Here is a 26038-nt window from a genome sequence, read left to right as displayed (position 1 = left end):
GTAGGAGCCTCAACATGTTTCATGGCTTCAACTCGCTTTGGATCAATCTCTATGCCCTTCTCATGAATAATGAAACCCAAGAATTTCCAAACCGATACTCCAAAAGCACATTTGAGTGGATTCATCTTCAAATCATACTGATGCATCCTTTTAAGAGCCAATCTTAAATTAGCCAAATGATTACCCAAACCGGCCGATTTAATTACAATATCATCAATATAAACTTCCAATATTACACTAAGCAAATCATGGAAGATCAAATTCATAGCTCTTTGATAAGTAGCACCAGCAATCTTCAACCCAAAAGTCATGACAATCCACTCAAACAAACCAACAAAACCCGAACATCTAAATACCGTTTTAGACATATCTTCTTCGGCCATAAAAATTTGATTGTAACCCGCATTACCATCAAGAAAACTAATAACACGATGTCTTGAAGCTTCATTGATCAACATATCGGCAATAGACATAGGATATTCATCTTTAGGAGTAGCTTTATTAAGATTTCTAAAATCAATGCACACTCTAATCTTTCCCTGATCTTTCTTCTCAATAGGCACAATATTAGAAATCCACTCCGCATAATGACAAGACCGAATAATTCCAGCATCAAACAAAGGATTAATCTCTTCTTTAATTCGATCATACATAACATGATTAAATCGCCTAGAAGGTTGTTTATAAGGTCTAAAACCGGCCTTAATCGGCAGCCGATGTTCAACCAAATCACGTCTCAAACTAGGCATTTCAGAATAGCTCCATGCAAAACAATCAACATATTCTTTTAATAACTTTATTAAATCAGCTTTATATTCAACCCATAAATTTGCATTTACAAAAGTCGGCCTAGAAATACTACCATCTCCAATATCTACCTTTTCTAAAGGATCAGCCGACGTAAACCCCTGGCCTAATTTATCCATGTCTTCCAGATCTTCAATGGCCTTGCACATATCGTTCGTCCATGACCGATAGTGTTCAATCCTTTCCTGCAACCAGTCTGCGTCAGACCGGTCTGACCGGTTATAATGACCGGTCTGACCGGTCAGCTCCGCCGATCTGGTAACCAGTCGGACTGGTCTGGGCACCCGGTCTTGCCTGAGCTGCCTGCTGCACTCATTTTACTTGCAATAATGTTGTCGATTCTCCATCGGCTATAGAGTGGCAGGTACAAACCCATCTTTGGTGCAACTGATCAGCTCATAATCGGATAGATCCAAACCCGATAGACATTTAATATCATCATGTACACTAAGCGTGTTGAAATCGGCGGTTGCAATAAAGGATGAAGTGTCACCATGTACCACTTCGATCTCATCGCCGATCCGCTGAATGAGAACTTGATGCAAGGTAGAAGGCACACATTGATTGGCATGAATTCAATCACGTCCAAATATCAAACTGAAATTACCTTGCACCTCGGAGTCAAAGAAGGCCGTCGCAAGTGTCTTGCTTCCCACGGTCAACTCCATGGAAGCCACCCATTTAGCACCAATGGGATCGCCTCCACCAATGCCGCTGACCATCATATTCGTCTTAATCAGTTCTTCATCCATCCCCCCAAGCTTCTTGCATAATGAATAGGGCATTAAGTTCACAATTGCCCCTCCATCAACAAGCATGCGAGAAATCGGCCTTCCATTAATGTGGCCCCTCATGTAAAGAGCCTTCAAATGATTGTCCGAAATCCAGATGAGCCGCCTCTTCTTCTTCCGAAACAGCGTAGTAATCTTTAGAAAAAACGCACAACATTAATTTGCATGTTGCTGCGTTCCGGAGAAGCCTCATAATCCACCAGTTCCTTATCACCCGAAGCCGTAGGAACTGCTAGAACATCTTTGCACGGAGCCGAAGTAGCAACTTTGACCGTCTGCTCAACTATAGGCTCGACCAGTCTGATCGGTTGCTCTTGGCGGTCAGACCGGTTTGCAACACCGGTCGGACCGGTCGTCTGGGACGGTTTGACCGGTCCTGATGACTGCCCAGCGGACGTGGCCTGCCACTCTTTGCCATGAGGAACCATTGGCCTGTACTTGTTGAAGTGCTCGTCCCTGAGCTTCCCAGCCTCCTACTCCTTCTGCTCCTGACGTCGCAGCCGCTGCAACCTCCTCTTTTGGGAGTGGCTCAAACCCGGCGGGCACCACCTAGGTTGATGGTATTTGTTTGCCAAGATGCTGCTGCTGGCCTCATGATCATTATCCAACACAGGTTTCTGAGGATCAGTTTTAGCCGATTTGCCAAACACCATCGGCTTCTTTCCAACATCCTTGATGACCACATTCACATTGCCGACCTTTACAACATCATCGGTAGTGGTCATCCCTGAATCAACCAGCATGGGCTGTACCTCTTCCTCCTTCTGCTTGATGCGATACACTTGCTTCAGAGGGTGAGATTGGACCGGTCTCTGCTGAGACCGGTCTGGCCGGTGCAGCATGCTGCTGCTAACCAGATTGGCGTGGGCCCAAACGATCGTGCACCGGTGTCCTGGAGCCTTCCCCATGATAATGCGGTGGATATGGCATGGGAAAGCATTACATCCACACCCCTTCATGCTCCCACACAGGATTTGTAGCATTTGATGCCGGCGGCGCCCATGGTGAAACGACCCGGGTTTCCGAAAGGAGAACCCGCATCCCTGTATCGTCATGATAGTCTCTGGATCAGTAGATATCACATACAGAATTCATTTCAATTAGATATCACAGACATACAACGTTGAAAATCATCACATAAATTTATTGATGATATAATCCAGAGGATTGTAATACGATATTTCGAGTACAAACCCATTGGGCTAAAGGAAAGCAAACAGAAATCAGAAGCGGTAGCTATTCTTCTGGGGCATTCTCCGTCTTGATGTCTCCTCTCCACAGGCAGCTCAGAGTGCAGCTCTAACCATCCTTAGCTTCATCCTTAGTCTTCGAGCTTGATCCGCGAGTCGAATCCTGCATCAACCAGACTATCCCCAAGGATGGGATAGGTTCACATCACCATCCATATACATGCTTTAAGTGAATGCAATTAAGATATAAAAGTAGTCAATAGGTAAGCTGAGGTTTCCTATGCAAATATATATATTGTACCCTGGGTACTAAATACCTATTCAGTACCCTTGCCCATCCGCCGAAGCCGACCCGCGCCGAGCACACGCACCATCCGTCCATCCCCATCCGTTTTTTCCCTCACCTGGTGGCTAGTTGGTTTTTTCTTCCCAGGTCGTTTCCAGCCCCTAGTAATGGGGTTTTTACATATTTACCATTATAAGAAAGGTGACTCGCTGGTTTAGCACTCTTAAATGGACTTCTACAGATTTAGCACTACTGTAGCTGGAAATCTTACGTTTTTACCATTTTTGCCTACGTGGCAGGACACGGCGGCAGACCACGTTAGCGCCCGGTCAGCAAGGCGAGGCGAAATGTCCTTTCTACTCCTGATCTCCTCCTCTCTTCTCCCTCTCCGACAGCTGGGTCCCGCAGCTTCTCTCACTACCAGGTGGGCTCCACACGTCAGATTTGTCTTCCACCTCTGGCTGGTCCGTGCGAACCAACAAGATGGCTCTGCTCCCGCCGGTGCCGCCAGCCGCGGCCGACCCGGACGCACCGCCCCTCGGGGCCTTCCCTCTCCCCGCCGCCGGCCTTGAGCCCCTCGTGGTGCACGGGATATACCTCCGTGGTGTCCTTGTGCAGCTCCACACCATGGCCGTGCTCCGCCCCGCGGGCCGCGGGTCGCTGGCGGAGGGAGGTGGCTCCGCGGCTCGCCAACCAGGTGGATCGAGGTGGCCGGCGCTGGAGGAGGCCGCCGTACGGGGAGAGAGGGACGGGCAGATGGAGGGGGAAAGGTGCCCACGGCTCACAGGCGGCGGCGAGCTTGCCCACGGCCGTGACGACTGCTGCGGCGAGCTCGGCCATGGGCACAGGTACCGGCGCAGCCGTCATGGAGGAGAGAGAAGAAGATGGCCTGCTTCGCCGGGCCGCGTGCCGCCTGCTCCGCTTCCGCCGGCGGCAGCCTTCTCCTCCCGGCCGCGCACCGCCTCATCCCCACGCACGGCGGCCTCCACGGCTCATTGCTTCCCTAGCATACGAATTGAAAGTTCATCTTCATCTGTATACATCCCGTTGCTTCAATGCTAGCAACAACAGCTTCTGTTAAAGATTGGAAGACATGCACGTGATGAGAGCTCTAGCAGATTGGAGCTCGCTAGAGGCTGGAGCAGAGCACGCTCGGAGTGAGAGGGAGAGCAGAGAGCGAGAGGGGTGGCTAGGCCGCCAGCGAGCTCGGCCCTAGCGGCCGGTGCGGATGGCCTTGGCCGCGGGCGAGCCCGGCGGCGTGCCTGGTTTGGCTGTGGGTGCCCTCGGCCTCGGCGGTGCCTGTAGCCTGGGGGACGAACGGGGCAGGCATCGGAGGTGGAAGACGATGCTGACGACTGGGACCCACCTGGCAGCGAGAGAAGCTGCGGGACCCATCTGTCGGAGAAGGAGAAGAGAGGAGGAGATCAGAGGCAGAAAGGACATTTCGCCTCGCCTTGCTGATCGGACGCCAACGTGGTCTGCCGTCGTGTCCTGCCACGTAGGCAAAAGTGGTAAAAACATAAGATTTTCAGCTACAATAGTGCTAAATTTATAGGGGTCCGTTTAAGAGTGCTAAACCAGCGAGTAACCTTTCTTATAATGGTAAATATGTAAAAAAAACCCCTAGTAATAGATCATGGTGGATCCACCACTCCTGGTTGGTTTTTCAATTTCTCGTGAATCTAGCTCTCGCCGGTGAGGTGGGGCTCCCCTCACATCATCGGCTTCCGTGCCGCACCGGCGAAGCCCTGCACCGCCGGCTTCCGTGCCGCCCCGGCGAGCTGCAGCCACCTTTCTGAGATGTACCACCGCCTGCTCCCCAATTTATCGCGAATCGGCCTCCCGCCGGCTACCGTCTGGTGAGGCGGGGCTCCCCCTCGCCGTCCCGGCGGGGCCCTGCGCCACCGGCTCCCATGCCACACCGGCGAGGCCCTACGCTGCTGAAGACTCCCCCCTTGCCATCGCGGCGGGGCCCTGCGCCGCCGGCACCCGTGCCGCCCCGCACGAGGCCCTGCGCCGCTGAAGATCTCCACGCCGTTCACCGTTCAGCGGTAGTGTGAGACCTTGCGTCGCCATCGACCCTCTTTTTCACGTGTGCCGCCCGTCGAGCTGCAGCGCCAGGTGCAGTATCATTTGCCGCTGCGCCGCGTCCTCGACTCGTCCGCCTCTGGCTGCCGTGGAGAGACCCTCCTTCTGGTATGTAGTTGTCTCCCATTCAATGCCTCCTTCGATTCCCTTTGTGCGTTGATTGGTATATTGATTTATCTGAGATGGATGGTGTGATTTGGTCATTAATTATTTGTCAAGGGGCATAACTATAGATTTATTTGGTGATTAACCTGAACCTCTTTGCTGTTCATGAACCAATTTCTATCTGGAACTCTACTTTCAGAAACTGGCTATAAGAATTAATCTTTATCCTACCAAACATATACTGCATAAGTTGAACCTTGCAGTATCTTAAAGATTGATCGTGGTTGTGTGGATGAAAAGAACTCAGGTTTAGCAAATATTTATTTTTTAAGATTATCATAAAAATTGATTATAGTTTGCAAAAGAAGATTAAAGCTGCTTTTTTGGAGAGTTTCACTGTTGACCTCCAGGGATCTACGCACCTCTTATGTGTATTCAATATTGCCAATGAATTTCTGTTATTGCCAATTAGTAGTGCTGATTAGAAAATATGCTACCGGAGGCAGACTGAACCTTTATTCAAATGATACATCATGCTTCTTCGTTACAGTTATGTCGCTGCATTCATGTGTCATGCAACTAATCATTTTGAGGAATGTTGAGTACTCTATCCTGCCTGTGATGAGTGAATTGTTAACCGTGTGGTGTGATTGTTCGCTTGGTCTTTGGATTGCAGGTAAACAGGCGTCGAGTGTCGACGGAGAGTTGCCGTGGAGGAGCTCAGGCCGGGCGGCAGCTGTGGCGTCCACTCTTGGATCGAGGGCGCAAGCGGCGACGGAAGGCGGGTTTCTTGGTTTGCGCCACAAAACCAAGCAGGCGGACGGCGGTTGAAGACGCCAAGTCGTGGAGGCACGGGCGTCGGTCTCGGGAATGACGGAGGCGACGGGCGTTGACGGCGTCTAGGGCCTCGTTGCGGGCGAGGAGGTGACGGGCGTCGGGCGGCGTCTAGGGCCGTCAGAAGGCCGAGACGGGAACGGCGTCTAGGGCCATGGCATGGAGGCGGGAATCTTCCCGCGCGTGGAGTTTTGTCAGTTTTCTCAAAACCGGCCACCTACCCGGGTTTCGCGGAACCTCCAAAACCGCGGACCGGAGCTTCATCCACACGGCAGCATCGCGGAGAAGACTTCGACTCGAAGAAAGAACCTCGACCATCGGATGAGTCATTGTATCTTTTTCCGGTTTTGCCCCTACGGGCTTTCTAGTGTTTATTTGAGTCTAGGGGTAATGTAGTATCTTTGGGTGAGAATTGTTGGGGTTAAAAACCCCCTCACCCCCTTCCTCTCTCTCTCTTCCCTTGCCTGGCGCCCAGAGCAGCAGCAATTTTTCTCCCGTGCGCCACTTCCCTCTCACTGGTTCTTCCCCTCTTCTCCCCTAGGGTTAGGATTTTGTGATGTAAATTTGAGACCTTGTACCATAGATTCGCTGGGAAAGGAGGCCCTTTCCTCCTAGTGCCCTCCGGGCTTTTGGATTGAGTCAATTTGTGTTGATTTTCGTGGGTTTTTGCCTTTCCATTTGTCTGATCTTGCACAAGTCTTGGAAGGGTCAGGGGGCAAGGTGTGTTCTGCTGCTGCAGCGAGCAAGTGCCTGGTCGTGGCATGCGCTTGGCCTTAGCTTGGTGATGCAGGCAGGCATGCAGCTGTGCAGGAGGTGTTGATTTAATTTCCGTTCTTGAAATTCGCGTGAGTTCCTGCCTTGTTTTTCCGTGTATGCTTCTTTGTTCTTGTGTTGCGCAGGGAAAAGGGAGGAGCCTCCCTGGCTGCCGTGCTTAGCAGGGCCTGGCAAGGCACAGTTGCTAGGCGGTGCTGAGGTAGGAGCGCTGGTGCCGATCCCTCTTGGGCGCACGCACGCAGGGAGTGGCGCCCTTTGGCTTGACAACCAGAGCAGGACTGGTCGGCGCACGGCAAGCAGCGCACACTAGGTGTTCGAGAAAAATTTCCACCAAGATTTTTGTTGCACTTGTGTGTGTGCGTGTGTGGGAAATTCATGGTGCGATGCCGTTGATTTGCAGCTAGTTTCATCGACGCCCACCAAGTGTTCGAGGAAATGCTGCACAAGGGTTTTCTCTGCCAAGGTGAAGACTTTAGGTAGCGCTTGTTTCTGATTAGTGTTTAGATTAGTTTTATTCTTATTCTTGCTAATCTTTGCATGCTTAATTAAGAGAACTTTTTTGTAGTAGTCTGTTGTAATCCTTTTGCTGAGTCTCTTAATTAGCTTTTTGTTAAGCTTCGCTTCAACTAATTTTGACCTGTGCTATTCTTTATCATATCATCGCATGCTTGTTTAAGTGGAGCTTTTGTTGGTAGCTTTTGCTTGAGCTGTTTTATTCTTGCTAGCTTCCGCTTAGTCGCGAGCTTTCGGTGTTTAGGAAAATTTCGACTTCCGTTTTGTTTTGTGTCTTGCTCGAGTAAATTGCCTTTCACGTGCTTCCGCTTTACATCGAGCTTTTCCTAACCGTTCCTAGGGTGAACTCGTCACTTGTTGGCATGTGTCACCTTGACAGTTAGAAGAGAGGTGCGTCGGATTGAATTCGGGACATAGGCCTTGTTCTTTTGGAGAATTGGTATCAGAGCTTGGTTGAGGTTTTCAGTACCTTAACCGGTTCAAAAACCATTTGGCGACTATGGCGAGTCTTGGTAAGATCCCCGTGTTTGCCGGCGAGGACTATGCTTATTGGAAGGTGCGTATGTGAGCCTTCTTGCAAAGCATGGGAGCCGAGGTTTGGGAGATTACCAAGAACCAGGCTTAAGAGGTGCTTGCCGTTCGGACCACTCCTCTTCAGGTGTCCGAGCACGAGGCTAACGCCAAGGCTGTCAATGCCTTCTTCGCTGGCGTTTCTCGTGCGGAGTTCTCACGCGTCCAGCGTTTTCAGGAAGCCCACAAAGTTTGGACGTGCCTTGAGAACTACCACGAGGGCACACCTCAGGTGAAGGCCAGACTGTTCGAGACTCACCGGCGTGAATACGAGAACTTCACACAGGGGCCGGGTGAGAGCATTGGCGACATGTTCAGTCGGTTTCAATCGATTGTGAACAAAGTCAATGCGAACAGATCTGCTGATGCCCTTGAGTACACAGAGCATGAGAAGGCCCTCAAGTTGCTCTCTGCACTTGACCGCTCTATGTGGGATCTCAAGGTGAACACGATCATTGAGTCAGCAAGCTCAAGGCCACAGAGGTGGATAACCAGACACGAGCCAAGCTCAATGGTGCCCCTCCTTCCAAGAGCATCGCTCTTGTGACTGGCCTAGGTGGATCGAGCTCTAACGCTAACTTTGCTCTTGGCTATTCTCTTGCCTCTTTGCCTTCTGTTACAGATGAGCAGCTGGAGACGCTGGGCGACGACGACTTGTGCCTCCTCATCAGCAAGTTCCAGCGCATCTACCACAGTAGGCAGAGGAAGAAGAATCACGGGTGCTACAACTGCGGCGATTTGAACCACTTCATCGCCGATTGCCCCAAGAAGTCCGGCGGTGGCCAGAACAACCACTTCGACTACTACCGCCACCGCGACCGCGATGAGGGAGGCTCCAACAGGGAGCGTCGGCGCCACAAGCACCACAGTTGTGACCGGGGAGGACGCTTCGACAAGGAGTCACTCAAGAAGCGCTTCCAGTACAAGGCCAAGAAGCGGGAGAAGGCCTTTCTGGCGTAGCTCAGCGACCTCGACAAGAGCTCCGACACCGACCTCTCTTCTTCACCGACCTCCGACGACGACGACAAGAAGAAGAAGAAGCGGGACAAAGAAGCCACCGGCTTCATCGGCCTGTGCTTGGCGGCTGGTCGGCGCAAGGGTTTCTGCACCATGGCGGGCGAAGTCGATGGTGCACGTGCGTCTTCGGGTGGACATGTTACACCGACGCACGTCAACTCTTCTCCTGGATCCGAGAGCGATTCAGAGGTAAACTCCACAATCGACCTGCTTGATACGGAGGTTAGGGAGTTGTACGCCGCTCTCGACAACCAGAAAAGGCTGCTTAAGGAAGCAGCTAGAGAGCGTAGAAAGCTTAGGGCTGAGCTGGCTTGTGCTAGGGAGAAATCTAGTGAGGATGAGTGCGCTTGCTGCATATCTCACATGAACGATCTTGTTGCTCTCCGTGCCAAGCATGATGAGAACGTGGCGAACTTAGATGTTGCTAAGACTTCGCTTTCTGACGTGTCTCATGAGCTCGCTAAGGCCAAGCATGAACTAGAACTGGTTAAGGATGCTCCAATTATTAGCGATGTACTTGAATGTGACGAGTGTCCTATCTTTAAGTCCGATCTAGCTTCTTTGCAGTCAAAGTTTGCTACTGTTGTGTGCGAGCTTGAAAATTTTGAAAGAAACCAACTTTGGGTTTTAGTCGAGCCTCCACCTGCTTGTAATCCCATCGGAACGAAGTGGGTTTTCAAAAACAAGCAGGGTGAGGATGGTTTGGTTGTTTGAAACAAGGCTCGTCTTGTTGCCCAGGGGTTTTGCCAAAAAGAGGGTATTGATTTTGAGGAGACTTTTGCCCCTGTTGCTCGTTTGGAAGCTATTCGAATCTTTCTTGCATTTGCTGCTTCCAAGGGTTTTAAAGTTTTCCAAATGGATGTTAAATCTGCCTTCTTGAATGGTTTTATTGAAGAAGAGGTTTATGTGAAGCAACCCCCTGGTTTCGAAAATTCCAAGTTTCCAAACCGTGTTTACAAACTTCAGAAAGCACTTTATGGTTTGAAACAGGCATCCAGAGCTTGGTATGATAGATTGAAAACCTTTTTGCTAGCTCAGGGCTTTAAAATGGGATGTGTGGATAAAACATTGTTCCTCATGCGATCTGGCACTGATTTTTTATTAGTTCAGATATACGTGGATGATATTATCTTTGGTGGCTCTTCTCACGCTCTTGTCTCCAAGTTTTCTGAGCAGATGTCCAGGGAGTTCGAGATAAGCATGATGGGTGAGCTGCAGTTTTTCCTCGGGCTGCAGATCAAGCAAACTTCCCAGGGCACGTTTGTTCATCAAGCCAAGTACACCAGAGACTTGTGGCGGAAGTTCGACATGAGTGACTTGTCTCCTCAGCCGAATCCGATCAGCACATCGACGGCGCTTGATGAGGACTTGGACGGCGAGGCGGTGGACCAGAAGTAGTACAGGAGCATGATCGGCTCTCTCCTGTATCTGACGGCCACGCGGCCGGACATTCAGTTCGGCGTCTGCCTTTGTGCGCGGTACCAGGCTTCCCCGCGCACCTCCCACAGGCAGGTGGTGAAACGCATCTTCAGGTATTTGAAATTCATCCCTGAATTTGGTCTTTGGTACTCTGCGGATTCTTCTCTGGTTTTGGTGGGCTTTTCTGATGCCGATTTCGGTGGGTGTCGGTTGGATCGCAAGTCGACATCCGGCACTTGTCAATTTCTCGGTACATCTTTGGTGTCTTGGTCCTCTCGCAAGCAGGCTAGCGTAGCGTTTTCTTCCACAGAAGCTGAGTATGTTGCCGCTGCTAGCTGTTGCTCCCAGATCCTATGGATGAGACAAACTTTGCAGGATTATGGACTGAGTTATGATAGTGTTCCCATTTTCATAGACAACATGTCTGCTATTAGCATTGCCAAGAACCCTGTCCTACACTCCAGAACCAAACACATAGATATCTGGTTCCACTTCCTACGAGACAATCACGAGAGAGGCCACATAGACTTGATCCATGTCCCTTCGGAGAGGCAAACCGCAGATATTGTAACCAAACTGCTTGACTAGGACACCTTTGCTCACTTGCGAGGGGAGCTTGGGGTTTGAAGACGCGAAGTTGTGGAGGCACGGGCATCGGTCTCGGGACTGACGGAGGCGACGGGCGTCGACGACGTATAGGGCCTCGCTGCGGGCGAGGAGGTGACGGGCGTCGGGCGGCGTCTAGGGCCGTCAGAAGGCCGAGACAGGAACGGCGTCTAGGGCCACAGCGTGGATGCGGGAATCTTCCCGCGCGTGGAGTTTTGACGGTTTTCTCAAAACCGGCCACCTACCCGGGTTTCGCGGACCCTCCAAAACCGCGGACCGGAGCTTCATCCACACGGCGGCATCGCGGAGAAGACTTCGACTCGAAGAAAGAACCTCGACCGTCGGATGAGTCCTTGTATCTTTTCCCGTTTTGCCCCTACGGGCTTTCTAGTGTTTATTTGAGTCTAGGGGTAATGTAGTCTTTTTGGGTGAGAGTTGTTGGGGTTAAAAACCCTCTCACCCCCTTCCTCTCTCTCTCTTTTTTCCCTTGCCTGGCGCCCAGAGCAGCAGCGCTCTTTCTCCCGTGCGCCACTTCCCTCTCACTGGTTCTTCCCCTCTTCTCCCCTAGGGTTAGGATTTTGTGATGGAAATTTGAGACCTTGTACCATGGATTCACTGGGAAAGGAGGCCCTTTCCTCCTAGTGCCCTCCGGGCTTTTGGATTGAGTCAATTTGTGTTGATTTTCGTGGGTTTTTGGCTTTCCTTTTGTCTGATCTTGCACAAGTCTTGGAGGGGTCAGGGGGCAAGGTGTGTTCTGCTGCTGCAGCGAGCAAGTGCCTGGTCGTGGCATGCGCTTGGCCTTAGCTTGGTGATGCAGGCAGGCATGCAGCTGTGCAGGAGGTGTTGATTTAATTTCCGTTCTTGAAATTCGCGTGAGTTCCTGCCTTGTTTTTCCGTGTATGCTTCTTTGTTCTTGTGTTGCGCAGGGAAAAGGGAGGAGCCTCCCTGGCTGCCGTGCTTAGCAGGGCCTGGCAAGGCACGGTTGCTAGGCGGTGCTGAGGCAGGAGCGCTAGTGCCGATCCCTCCTAGGTGCACGCACGCAGGGAGTGGCGCCCTTTGGCTTGACAACCAGAGCAGGACTGGTCGGCGCATAGCAAGCAGCGCACACTAGGTGTTCGAGAAAAATTTCCACCAAGATTTTTGTTGCACTTGTGTGTGTTCACGATTGCTTTGCAGGTCTTCGTCAAATGTGTGCGTGTGTGGGAAATTCATGGTGCGATGCCGTTGATTTGCAGCTAGTTTCATCGACGCCCACCAAGTGTTCGAGGAAATGCTGCACAAGGGTTTTCTCTGCCAAGGTGAAGACTTTAGGTAGCGCTTGTTTCTGATTAGTGTTTAGATTAGTTTTATTCTTGTTCCTGCTAATCTTTGCATGCTTAATTAAGAGAACTTTTTTGTAGTAGTCTGTTGTAATCCTTTTGCTGAGTCTCTTAATTAGCTTTTTGTTAAGCTTCGCTTCAACTAATTTTGACCTGTGCTATTCTTTATCATATCATCTAATTTTGACCTATGCTATTCTTTATCATATCATCGCATGCTTGTTTAAGTGAAGCTTTTGTTGGCAGCTTTTGCTTGAGCTGTTTAATTCTTGCTAGCTTCCGCTTAGTCGCGAGCTTTCGGTGTTTAGGTAAATTTCGACTTCCGTTTTGTTTTGTGTCTTGCTCGAGTAAATTGCCTTTCACGTGCTTCCGCTTTACATCGAGCTTTTCCTAACCGTTCCTAGGGTGAACTCGTCACTTGTTGGCGTGTGTCACCTTGACGGTTAGAAGAGAGGTGCGTCGGGTTGAATTCGGGACATAGGCCTTGTTCTTTTGGAGAATTTATTAAAGGCTCCCATTCACCCCCCCCCCCCCCCCCCCCTCTGGTCGCCTGTCCGGTCCTTCACATTTTAGGATTATCAATATGAATGGAAGCATACCCTTGATTTCCTGAGTTAGCTCTATAAACGATGGAGGTTTTTTCTTCTTGACAAGGGCACATGCAGCTTTAAGCTCTTTTGTAACATTGGAGACTATTCATGAACTTTGCACTGCCCATTTTCTCACAAAAACTGATGCAGAGATGAGCTTACTTGACTAGTAAAGCCAGCTTGTGTTTATAACTTTATATCCATACAAAAGATACTGAATTCCCTGATCTATACAGCACGCTAGTGTATTATTAGCTTGTATTTACCTATGCTCATACCAATGCCATCACGGTTGTTTCTGAGATGTTGGAAATACTCATTGGCTCAGATGTGCTGCAGGTGCCAGGACCATAGACATGAGGACATGGAACAGCTGGTGTATGATTACGAAGTTGGTATATGATTACTGAGACGAGCCTTGCACAAAGAGGTCAGTGGAACTGGCTTCTCCGATTGTTTGCAAGTGACTATCCTCTCCTAACCATGATGATTCCACTATCCCATCTTTGTTGCTTGTGTTGCTTAATTTTCTGAATGTACCTGAAATATGGATTTCTTGTTGACTCTATAGCCTCATATCCTTTCTGTTGTCTCTGCAAGGCTGATGGATAATGGATGACCGGATTGATCCTACTGCTGAGTGCTGACAGCCATTTTAACCAACAGGAAGCGAAAAGCGGACAATGAACCATGTGTCGTGAATCCAACCTCTGCTGGCTCTGACCTGACCTCACCGTGTGGAGTATCCTCTCTACATGTCTTGAGCTTCAGGACCATCTTCTCGCGAAACTTCCATGACCTGTCTAATGTGCATGTCGTCTAAATTGACATTGTTAACAAGTTTTAGCTGCAGGCTGGCTAATGTGCACGTCGTCTTAATTTGACATCATTAAAAAGTTTTATCTGTCGCTGTTAGTCTCGTTGCATTCAGAAGAAACAGTTTGGACTATTCTTTTTTTAATGAACTTATACTCTGTAAATTAATTAGTTGTTTACTTTTAGTCTGTGCCTGCACATTTACTTGTTGATACGTTTGTTAATATCCGCTGATATATTCCATCATGAGACCATTACTGCTGCTATATCTGCAGAACTTTTTGAAGCATCAGCATTAATTATTGTCACATTCCTTTATTATCAGGTACATCGAACAGAATGGGTTGAATGCTTATTTGAACAAGTACAGAATTAAGCTTGACCCTCAGCTTGAAGCTCTTGTTTGAAGGTACAATATACCAATATATCATGGCTCACCAGGCCTTTGATGCAAGATAATTATTTATGTGAAGTACATTTACATCCTTTTTCTGGATGCATGCATAGCAGGAAATCGTGGCCGAAGTTTATTAACGCGGATAACCAACACCTAGTATCTCCTGAGATGTGGCCTAATGGCTCTTGCATTTCAAATGTACTTACCTAGGATAGGTAGTTCTTGCCTCTAGCTTGATTTCTTTGTTTATCTGTAGGCCATAGATTTCCTCGACAAGCTTCCGCGTTATGATCACCAGGACAGGCTTACTGCACGTGAAGCAATGGTAAGTGTCTTTATGCTAATTTTGGTGTGTGACAACTCAATTGAAACTGCATGCCTGCACGCTAGTCTAAACATTCATGTCATATATGTCTCCGTTGTTGTGGAAATAGAATTTTTAGCCTGAAAGCTTGCCACAACTTTGTGCAGAGCGTGACTTGCACCAAGCAAAATCTAACAGACTCCATTGCTATTATTATTTTGCAGATGCCAAGAAGAAAATCCGGGCATTCGCTCAAAATGCTCTCGCGTTGGTGTGTCACATTGTCACAGCAATCAGCATTCGGGGTCATTTGAAATCCCACGTGGTGGTGCTCACACAGCAGAGTACGATTTGTCAAAAGGACGAGCTTGCATTCTATTCCTTTCCTCTGATTGCAAGGATGTAACTCCACCGAGATAGCATATTGTACTGTTCTGTTTTCATATGTTTTTTTTACTCATCATACAACAAATAGGTCGATTTTGATGTGAGTACCAGAAAAGAACTTTGGTTAATGCTCTTGGATGATATGTCCATGAAGCTTTCATACACTTGTCTCCTGCACTGAAGAGCATTCTCTGCATCAGCTTTTACTTTTACCATGGAGATGAAACTACTACTGGAGGGAGCATTATACTTGTGTGAACCTGGTATCCAATACAAGAGTGTTTTGTTGCTTATACTTGTGATAATATGGTATTATCATGCATTTTCTTTTCTCTTCTCTTAGCGGCACTAATGAAGATAGTGATGAGAGGCCTAACTACTGTACAGTCTGTACTGAAGATAGTGCTGAGAAGCCCAGCTGCTGCACAGTCTATACTAAAGACAGTGATGAGAGCCCAAACATGCTTCATTGCTTTCTATTTCTTTTCAAATTAAAAGGAAATAACATGCACAACATATTTCATATGGGAGCAATGGGAGCTTGTAACTATCATAACTAGTCTATACATGTACATCAAGGTAAAATATCTTTATACTACTCAGCACTGCACAACAAAATCCAAAAAAAAAAGACCTCCCAATTGTTTGGTTGTAATCGAGCATATCCATTGCTACTTTGCCTTCTTTGTACAAGGAGTCCATCGACGTCGAGAAAGTCTGAAGCAACATCTCCAACCACAACAGCCCTCATCTCCAGTCCTTGGCCATCACTACATCCATAGATGATGGATTCAAAGGTCATGAAGCGTTGATCTGCATCAAGAATCTAACTATTTCTTGGAGCCGCAGTGTATCAAGCTTGCCAGCTTCACCCTGGGCTTGGAGTACTCGCCACTCATCGCGACGCGCGAGCTTGGCAGCAAGCCCGCTGCTGAAATCTGTGAAGTGCACGCCGTCCCAGCTGATCACCTTTGCCTCCAGCGGACATAGATCGCCACATCCTGGCTTCCCTGGCTTGAATTTGTTCGGAGGCCCGCCGGTGCCGCAGCCACCATGAACGGACACTCAATCTCTAAAGTCTGAATAACAACTAAAACATAAGCCAACTCTGGCACAATATCAAGAATATAAGGTCTGAAGAACAACTAAAACACAATATCACCATCGATACAGACAAAGAAACAAGGAGAAGAGGACGTGCTTGCATCAGGCTTAAGCTAGGGAGGGTAACAGATCGATTTTACCATATACCTCTTGTCATCACTAGTAGTTCCAGTCAGTTCAATTGTCACCCAAATTCATTGCAATTCAAATTCAAACATCGGCCAGCTAGAGATATCAGATCGTATTAGACATGTACAATTTCTGTTAAAAGGAAGCTGTATAAAATTTGAATCAGGAAAATAACAAGCACCAACGCAAAGCTGGTCTAATCTCATGTCTCAAACTAGGCTAGATGAGCAGAGATTTGTTAAGATGAACAATGTAACAAGGGCAGTACGTAATCAACACCCAGGGCGCTGATTTTGTGGAACAAAGACGGACCTTGATCATGAGACGGCCACGGCGAAGTCTCACGCGGCCCCGGCGGCTCGCCCCTGCAGCTCGCTCAGCCTCCTCTCGTGCTGCTCGAGACGGCCCAGGCGGCTAACTTCTCGTGCGGGAGGCAGCCACCGGCGCGGGTCACGCGCGTGGATGAAGCTGGCGGCGCGCGGACGGGCTGTGTCGCGGACTCGCGGTGCCCTACATGGGCTGGGCTGAGCGGGAGTGCGGACGGGGCGGTGTCGTGATCGATGAAGGCGCAGCAGCGCAGGGCTCCTCCCGCCTGCTCGATCCGTCGGTGGCCCGGCTTCACCGGCCGCGGTTCTCGCTCCGGCGGCTCCTCCTCGACGGCAATGTGACCGGGCTGCAAAGGTTTCTCGCGGACGGGACTCGGTGGTTTCCAAAAGAAAAAAACCGGGGGGTGCCACGTGACTCGGAAAAACCGGCCGGGGGTGCGACCGTACTCGGCGGCTCGCGTGGGCTGTCGTAGGACGGGATGGCCGGGTGCTGAATAATAATATTGAGTACCCTGGGTACCCATTATATATATATATATATATATATATATATATATATATATATATATATATATATATATACACACACACACATAATAGGTATCGTCTCTTTTTGGGCATCCATAATAGGTATTGCCCCTCCTCGTCCCGCACCCGCCACAGGACCCTCAGGATGTGCCCAATCCACATCCCGGCCAGCGCTTGCCACCGCTAAAAAGCCCTATCACGGGCTCCTCATATGGCGGATCTTCATGCATGCCAAGACTATCATATCACGGATTCCCATACCCATTCACTCTCATAGTAGCCAAAGCATTCAAGAATCAATCAAGGTATCATAGGTATGCAAGGAATACGGTAAACAAATAGGCCATGCAGGTTCATCTCACATACATAAAGCAATATCAATTCTAGCAAGTAATGCCTAGTAGGAATTCAAGTCGTAGATGGGCGTGAACCTGATAACTCTTCATAGTCTTCTGGAGTCTTGAGGGCTTCTCATAGTCTAGGACGTCCTCCTGGGTCTTCTGGGCGTCCGCGGCGTCGATCAACTCCTTCTTGCAGGGACCTAATCGTAATTACATATAAAGATAGGGACAAAAGTATAAAAATGCACCAAAACTGCTCAAATAAGATCCAACCACATAACAAAACCTACTCTAACGGGTAGAGCATGATTTTAGAAGAATTATGAAACTAGTTTCATAATTTTCGGAGCTCCGGTTAATTTATTATGAATTTTCTAGTGTTAAATCATTTTTTGAAATTAATAAATAATTTTTGAAAAAGAAAAACACACGGTCAGTGACACGTGGTAGCCTCTGGACGTGCCACGTGGCATGCTGACATCAGCATCCGGTGTGCTGACATCAGTAGTAGGCCCTGCTGACGTCAGCGTTGACCAGGTCAACATTGACCGTTGACTGGTCAACGGGTCCACAGTTCAGGGGCCCACACATCAGCGACATAGTGAGGTTGACGGGCGGGTCCTGCGTGTCAGTGCGGTGTAAAAAGAAAAAGGAAAAGAAAAACGCCTTGACGGGCCGAAAGGGGCGCCGGGCTTCTCTTCTTGGGCTCGTTGGGCTGAATCCGGCCCAATCCTCCTTCTTCTCCTTTTCTTTTCTTCCTCCTCCTTCTCTCTGCGGCTGACACCTTGGACCCACTTGTCAGCTTCTCTAGGATCCCGTGCGATATTCTCCAGATCCGGTGCGGCGCAGGCAAGTGTGTGCGTGTATGTGTTAGCCGGTGTGTGTGTGTGTGTGTGTGTGTGTGTGTGTGTGTGTGTGTGTGTGTGTGTGTGTGTGTGTGTGTGTGTGTGTGTGTGTGTGTGTGTGTGTGTGTGTGTGTGTATGTGTTAGCCGGTGTGTGTGTGCACGCGCGCAAGGCGCTCAACGAAACGCCCCAGAGACCTAGGCGCGCTGCGAACACGACGTCGTGGCGGCGTTCGCGGGCACCAGGGTCATGGCGAGGCGGCGGCAACGGCGTGCAACGGCGAAGGCGGCGAAGCACGATGGCAGCGGCACACCGGACGCGGGCCAAGGAGGATCGGCGGCGACTGGGTGCGGCGGCGCAAAACATGGGTGGTGCAGTGGCTCGGTTCTGCACCAAGGCAAGGCAAAGTCCTGGCCCTGGGCACGGACGCATACGCGCACGCGCGAACGCGCGCATGGCGAAGCCATGGCGAGACTGCGGCGGGGACAGGGCGGAACACAGGAAACGCCAGAGACCAAGGCATGGCGGCGGCCAAAAGGGCACGGCGCCGGCATGGCCTCACACGGAGCAGGGCTCACGCACATGCACAAGCATGCGGTGGAACGCGCTCAGCTCGAGACGGCGCCAAGGCGGGACTAAGTTATAGCCTCGGGCACCGATGCGCATGCGCGCGCGCGGCGGACGTTTGGCATAGCCATGGCGAGGCCGTGGCAGCGGCGACAGAAATGATGGCGGCGAAGCTTGCCGTAGCGCACCAAGGGCAGCGCCCGGGGCTTGCTCGGGGTTGGGTCGCGCGCTCACGTGCGGGCACCTGGTGTCCCAGGGCCGCAATGTGGCCGGGGCCGGCTCAACGGTGACGGCAGCGCAAGGCAAAAAGGCGATGGCGGGTTGCGGGTGAACGGCGGCGCGGCGGACAGCTTTGCGGCCGCAACTGGGCTCAAAACCAACTACAACAAGAGCACTATGGTTCCTATGCATGTCTCGGCTGGTCTGACGGAGGAATTGATTCAAATCCTTGATTGCAAGCAAGGGGCGTTCCCCCAAACCTACCTGGGGCTACTGCTATCCAACACGAAGCTACCGCTATCTGCCTTTGCTCCACTGATCTACAAATCAGATAAGTATCTGAGTGGCTGGCAGGCTACGCTCTTGAACCCAATGGGGAGGATAGTTCTTGTGAACTCTGTTATGGACAGTCAGCTGGTGCATGCTATGTCTGCCCTGCTTCTTCCCCAAGGCGTCCTCGACGCGTTGGACGCACGACGGCGCAGTTTCCTCTGGGCCGGCGACGAGAAAGTTAGTGGTGCTCAGTGCCTCGTCGCCTGGGGGAAGGCTTGCCAACAAAAGGAACAAGGCGGCCTTGGGATCAAGGACCTGGCCATGCAGAACAAGTGCTTGTTACTGAAGCTCCTACACCGACTTCAGACCCCAGGTGACTCGGTTTGGGGGCAATGGGTGCGCGCCAAGATCAACCTGGTCACGATGGATGGCGAGGTCGTGGGCGCACACTGGCGTGATCTTGCCTCCCTGCTGCCAATGTATCGAGCTGTCACAACTTGTGAGGTGCGGGATGGGCTCTCTACAGCATTTTGGGAGGACCGCTGGCTCTCTATGGGAACACTGAAGGATCTCTTCCCACTGCTATACACACACGCCACCACCAAAGACATCACGGTCGCCATGGCTGTGGAAGACGGCCTCGAACGCTACCTGGTTCCGCGCCTCACTGCCCGGGCGGCCGCAGAGTTGGAGCAGCTCCGCCAAATTCTGACTCAGGTGCGGCTCCGCCCCGGTGACGATCGCAGAAGCTCGCCACTCTGCGATGCCGAGGGGGTGCTGCGCGCTGGACCTGCCTATCAGCTATCCATGGTGGCGGCAGGGGCGCCATCGTGCGACTTCCACGCTTTCGTCTGGGGGAACAGAGCTCCCCCGAAGGTCCAGTTCTTTGCTTGGCTACTCGTGCAAGAACGCATATAGTGTCGAGCAAATCTCCTGAAGAAGAATGTGGTGCAGGACGCAACCTGTGAAGTATGCCAGGCCGGCGTGGAAGACTGTGACCACCTGCTCTTCAGATGCCCATTCTCTTCTAGTGTCTGGACATCGCTTCATGTCGACCCAGCGGGGTGCAGCGTGAGGCATTTGTGGTGTGTCCCTCGTCCGAACGCTGTGCCGGAGAAGTACTACAACTGCTTTATTCTCCTCATATGCTGGCAGCTGTGGAAGCACCGCAATGGTGTGATTTTCCAAAGCTTGGATCCCTCCCTCACTCGTTTCTGGGCGGACTGCATAGAAGAAGCGAAGCTCTGGCCGAGCAGGTGGCCGCGTGCAGATCGCTGTGTAGCTGAAGCCTGGTGCCAATCCCTGTCTCCCATGTAGTACAACCACCATGTATTTTTCAGTTTCTCTTTCAAAAAATGCTCAAACTTTGATGTAAAAGCATTTGGCTTGCTCAAAGCCCCCTAAATATATCAGGTGGGGACGCTCTCCCCCCCCCCCACGTTGACCCTCAAAAAAAACGGCGGCGCGGCGCGGGCGAGGGGCTCCTGTAACACGCACAAAAGGAGGACAGTGATCCTAGGGCTGTGCTACGGATGGTTCCACGGTAGCCAGAGGCACGCCGGTGCAAGAGATGGGCAGGACAGGGTGGCGGCGCTCACCGGCGGGCTCGAGGTCGACGGGGCCTGGGGCAGCGGGGAGGCGACGCAGGAGGCTCGGTGCCGTGCAGGAAGAGCCACGGCGTCGATGTAGTCGTGCGATGCAGGCCTAACGGAGCTCCGGCGGTGGCGGCGGCTTCTCCTCCCCCTCCCCCTCCTCTGCTTCTCCTTCCCCCTCCTCTGCTCTTCTCTCTTGGCGGCGGGGAAGGGGAAATCCCCGGGCGTTGGGGATATCCGGTCGGAAGCTAGACGTTTTATAGGCGGGGCTCTAGGGTTTAGCGGCCGCGGGCGGGCATGGATGTCAAGGATTGACGCCGACCGTGGGGGTGCGTGCGTAGGGGTACTTGGCTGCCATCCGGGCTTCTCCTCCTCGCGTTCGGAGTCGCGGGGTGGTCGTGGCCGGCAAGCGGGGTAGGCGTGGCGTCAGCGGGCAGCGCGAGGCGCGGCGGCGGTTGCGGGCCTCTGTCGTGGAGCGGGGGCGGCATCGCATGGTGCAGGCAAAAGCAAAAGCAGAGCAGGCGGCGTCCACGCGAGGAAGAGGAACAGGGGTAAGGGGAAAGCTGCGGGCGGGCCCACCTGGCAATGGCGGCGGATGAAGGAGGTGGAGCGGGCGGTGCTGGGCTGACGCGGGGGTTTGGTGGCAGGCCGGCGTGGCGGTTTTTTTATTTTTATATTTTATATTTTCGTTTTTTACAAAAATATATTTTCGATTTGGAAATTTACAGAAATAAAAATTTGTATTTTATTTGAATGGCCTTTTTCAAAGAAAATACCACACAATTCAAACAAAAGAAATTCAAATCACATGAAAACAAGGTAGATTCAAAAAGGATTCAAATAACTCCAAATATTATCATACTAACATTTAATTCCCTTAACTCAATTCAAAATTCTAATTTACTAGGAATTTGAGATGGAAAAGAATTAAATCCTTACATTATTTCTACCTATTTACACTTACACACAACAAGTTTTTGAAAGTTCACATTTTTGGGGAATATAACATTCCGTAAAAATACGGGATGTTACACATGGCATGGTGGCATAGACTTTCTGTGGTGGGAACATGGGGTGTACATCACCCCTGCGCTTGCTGGGCCCTCCCGTCAAAACAGGAGAACCACTCCGCGGAGGTGACCAAGATCTCTTTTTTAGTGGCCGATCTTGTTGAACGGCCTTTGTGTTCTTGTTCAGAAGCTGGCCAAAGGTTGGTCTTTTATTGGCGAACCTCTCTTGAACCTTTGGCTCATTGCTCTTCCAAGTACCCATTTCTGGGCGCTAGGGCTTGAAGGTCTTCAGTCGGCCCTGAGTCTGACTAGTCGGTGAAACCGGTCTGACCGGTCGGTTCTGGACAGCAGGCCGTCTGATGGAAGAAGAAGCACATGAGCTTTGATAGTAATTTTTATTAGCTCCCTGCCATCCGGAGCTTTCTCCAACACCACTTCCCTGGATAAGATTTTGTCATCGGCGTTATTTGGTCTTTCTTCGCTGATAACTATATTCTTGCCTTTTGCACCTTCGGCTTGTTTAGGCCGAAGCAACACCTTTGCACTATTTAGATCAATGGTATGAGTGTTGGTGTGCACAGGGAAAGGTGTTTTGTTAATCTTCATCTCAGGAAAGATCTATCGTCCTTCATTCATGGCCGATTGAACCTGGCGATTGAAGACATTACAATCATTAGTCGCATGAGAATGTGAATTATAAAATTTACAATATGCACACCGCTTTAATTCCTCAAGCAGCGGTATAACATGTGTAATCTTAATATGCCCTAAACGCAATAATTCATCAAATATATGATCGCATTTAGAGACATCAAACGTAAATTTCATTTCTTCTTGCCGACTCTTTTGAGTCGGCTTAAGCGATGCACAAGAACAAGGTTTAGCCGCCGATAGCCAAACAAACTCAATAGTGTAAACCTCTTTATCCTCATCGCTCGATGAATCAGAATCATATTCAACAACATGAGTATTTGAACGATGAGGCTTATATATCTCTTCAGAATTTTTAAATTTAGTCTCTTAGCTCATAGCTCGAAGTTGCAAACCATTAATAGAATAATAAACAAAGCCTTCAAGTTTTTCTCTAAGATGCGAACGTAAACCACCAAGAGCTATATCAGTTAAATCTTTCTCAGCAACAGTTAAATTAAAACATCGGTTTTTAATTTCCATAAATCTTTTAAACTAGTCCGAGACAAGTTCATCTCGGTCTTGAGGCGACCTATCGCCTCCTCAATCGACATGGTGGAGAGGTCCAGCAGAGACTCGATCGAGCGAGCGGTCTGCCTGTACTTCTCGGGGACGCATCGGAAGAGCTTCTCGATAGCTCTCTCCTCGTCGCAGGTGTCGTTGTCGAACATCACCATCTTTTGCAACAGAATGTTAAGACGGAGAGCAAAGTCATCGACTTCTTCACCTGGCTTGAAGGCTAGGTTCTCCCACTCCTTGCGAAGTGCCTACAATGTGGACTTGCGAGCGCGGTCGCTGTCGATGCGAGCCACAGCGATGGCGTCCTAGGCCAACTTGGCAGTCTCCTTCTGGGAAAGCGAGAACTGCATCTCGGGAGGAACTGTAGCGATGCGTGCATCCGGCGCCCGACGATCTTCGTCGTAATCGACGTCGTTGTACTGGACAGCATCCCACATGTGCCGCACCTAGAGCCTTACTCTCATCACCGCAGCCTACTCGACGTAGTTGGTCTTGGTGAGGGTTGGCCACCCGCCACTGGGACCAGTGTCCCTGACCACTGCCTGGATGGCGTGGTAGCCGGGGGCGCCGCCGCCGCCGCGCGCGCCCCTACCAAGGGGGCTGCCGTCGCCTCGCCCCCCCCCCCCCCCGCCAGGGGTGTTGTCGCCACCACGCATGCCCCCACCAAGGGGGCTGCAGCCGCGGCGCTCCAGGCCGCCACCACCGGGAGCACGGGCCCTCAGGCCGCCGCCACCAGGCGCGCGGTCCTTCGGGCCGCTGCCACCGCCGTGGGTGTGGGGGTGGGCTGCTGCCCACCGTGCCATCCGCTCCCGCGCCCTCTCCCTCGCCAGCTCCTCAAGGTACCCGTCGGCAGTGATGTCGCTGGCGATGGAGCCATTGATGCTGCTGCGCAAGGTCTCAACCTCAACCTCCGCCGCACGTGCTGCATCTTCTGCCTCCTCTGCTTCCACCTCCGCCCTGGCCGCCGCCAAGTTCGCTATTGCCAGCCTGACCACCCTCGCCGCTGCTGTAGCAGCCTGTGCCATCGCTCGCCTGTGCTCTTCTGCCGCTGCGAGCTCGGTGTCCCGCTGACGCCGTGCGCTCGAGGCGACTGAACGCCGAGATTGTTCATCGAACTTGGCGCGCCTCCAGGGGGCTACTGCATGGAGAGGGGGAAGGGAATGGGGAAGGAGGAGGAGCAGCCGGTGCTGCTGCTGCTACTGGCTGAGTGCTCGCTCGAGCTTGGGAAGGTGAGGAGCAAGAGATGTCCAACCTACAGGAAAGTACGGCTTTGATACTAGTTGTTAGTAGTTCAATGGTTACTCTCATTGATGAGAGGATGGCACTCAAGTTGGGGCAAATTTTCTGGTTTTCTTCATTCACACACTCAAAGCCATACCATTCAACGGGAGGGGTGGCCACACATATATATAGCCAGTCAGGGCATAAGCTAACTGACTAGTCCAAGATGCTCCTGCTGTCCTAGAAAAGTAGATGCTAACTGCTGCTGTCCTACTAACTGCAACTGTCCTAACAAACTGAAAATATGCTAAAGGAATAGATGCTATGGTCCTTGCAAGGACCCTATGCCTTATCCATCCATCACAGACAAGACTTATCCATCATCCAGCTCACCGAGAGATCTTTTAAATCTAACATCCCATACACCCTCTCGCCAATAGTCAGCTACAAGGGCATCACTCTTACTACACATCCCATATAGCTTTTGGAAAGGTGAGTTTCAAGGGAGTATCACCGAGCCGCACATCCTCCCAAAAGAGTGTGTTATGGCCATTGTTCACTTTGTTGCGCGCACCCTATTTGAAAAGGTGCTTAACCTTGTTCAAGCCTTTCCTGAGTTGGGATCCTCCAGTGCCCTTACACTGAAAAAGTGACTCATGTCGCAAGTATATGCGTTGTAGCATCTGACAGCAAAGATCTCCCACTTCATCACCAACACTTCATTCATAGTTTTGGTATTCAAGATACCCAGTCCCCCATAGTCTTTCGGTCGGCACACACTCTCCCACTTAACCATATTATATTTGAAATCTTTCTCAACCCCTTGCCAGAAGAACCTCGACCTAACGACGTCCATTTGTTGGTGTATTGAGTCTTACAATAAGAAGATACCCATGGTATATATAGGCAAACTACTAAGAGAGAAATTGGTCAAGATAAGTCGCCCTCCGTACGATGTAAGCCTTCCTTTCCAGGGAGGCAATCTGTTCCTCATCTTCGTTACTACCCCTGCAAAATCTTTCACTCTTATGGGCTGATAGCTTATAGGCATCCCTAGGTATTGCATTGGCAACTCCCCCACTTTACAGTTGAGGAGGTGGGCAATTCTTTGCTGTTCTTCCATATCCACCCCTATCACCACCACTTCGCTTTTGTGATAGTTGATTTTAAGTCCAGTCATCCACTCAAAACAGTATAGTAGGAACTTCATATTGGTAATGACCTGGTCATCCCAATCCATGAGTATTACTATGTCATCCGCATATTGCAAGTGTGTCAAACCCCCTAGAAAAACGTGTGGCACCATGCCCCTCACATGACCCGCAGTTTTTGCCTTTGTGAGGATGAGATCTAGAGCATCCACAGCCAGATTAAACAGGATGGGGGACAAGGGATCTCCTTGCCTCAAGCCCTTGTAAGTTTTGAAATAGGGACCATTCTCGCCATTTATGTTAACACACACTTTGCCCCCTTCAATTGTTGACAGTGTCCAGTTAATGAATTTCTAACAAAAACCTTTTCTCTGCATAACCTCCTCCACAAATCCCCAATTTATGCTATCATACTCTTTCTGGAAGTCAACTTGGAAAATCACCCCCTTGTCTTTACTACGAGAAAGTTCATGCATAGTCTCATGTAACATCACCACTCCACCCAAAATAAATCTCCCTTTGATAAAGGAGGTTTGGAGTTTACTAATAATCTTATCCTCCAGATCACATAATCTACCCACCAATAACTTTGTGAATATTTTGAAGCTCACGTCCAGCAGGCAAATCGGTCTGAATTGTTTCACATTGTTTGCTCCCTTGATCTTTGGTATTGGAGTTATAACCCCATAGTTTAGTCTTGCCAGATCCAGA

General features: G+C 50.4%; 1 protein-coding gene and 2 long non-coding RNA genes across 4 annotated transcripts; 1 reads left to right on the top strand and 2 right to left on the bottom strand.

Annotated features, from left to right (window-relative positions):
• The first annotated feature begins 4715 nt into the window (after positions 1–4715).
• LOC120698838 lies at positions 4716–15062 on the top strand. 2 transcript variants are annotated; one of them, XR_005685033.1, is made up of 5 exons: positions 4716–5270; positions 13249–13339; positions 13510–14134; positions 14236–14447; positions 14651–15062. It is a non-coding gene; the product is annotated as an uncharacterized LOC120698838 (long non-coding RNA). The 2 variants fall into 2 exon arrangements; XR_005685034.1 differs by having other exon boundaries at positions 4717–5270; positions 14379–14447; positions 14651–15060.
• A 276-nt stretch (positions 15063–15338) lies between these two features.
• LOC120701383 lies at positions 15339–16752 on the bottom strand. The gene is made up of 2 exons (XR_005686073.1): positions 16359–16752; positions 15339–15892 (listed from the first exon to the last, which is right to left on the bottom strand). It is a non-coding gene; the product is annotated as an uncharacterized LOC120701383 (long non-coding RNA).
• A 6676-nt stretch (positions 16753–23428) lies between these two features.
• LOC120700805 (glycine-rich RNA-binding protein-like) lies at positions 23429–23980 on the bottom strand. Its single transcript, XM_039985027.1, has one exon. It carries the CDS (start codon positions 23978–23980, stop codon positions 23429–23431), a length of 552 nt encoding a protein of 183 aa, XP_039840961.1.
• Between the last annotated feature and the right edge of the window lie 2058 nt (positions 23981–26038).

The sequence above is a fragment of the Panicum virgatum genome, chromosome 3K (assembly GCF_016808335.1).
Source record: "Panicum virgatum strain AP13 chromosome 3K, P.virgatum_v5, whole genome shotgun sequence".
Lineage (NCBI taxonomy): Eukaryota > Viridiplantae > Streptophyta > Magnoliopsida > Poales > Poaceae > Panicum > Panicum virgatum.
The sequence above is the reverse complement of the archived record's forward strand: the minus strand, read 5'-3'. Positions and strand labels throughout refer to the sequence as shown.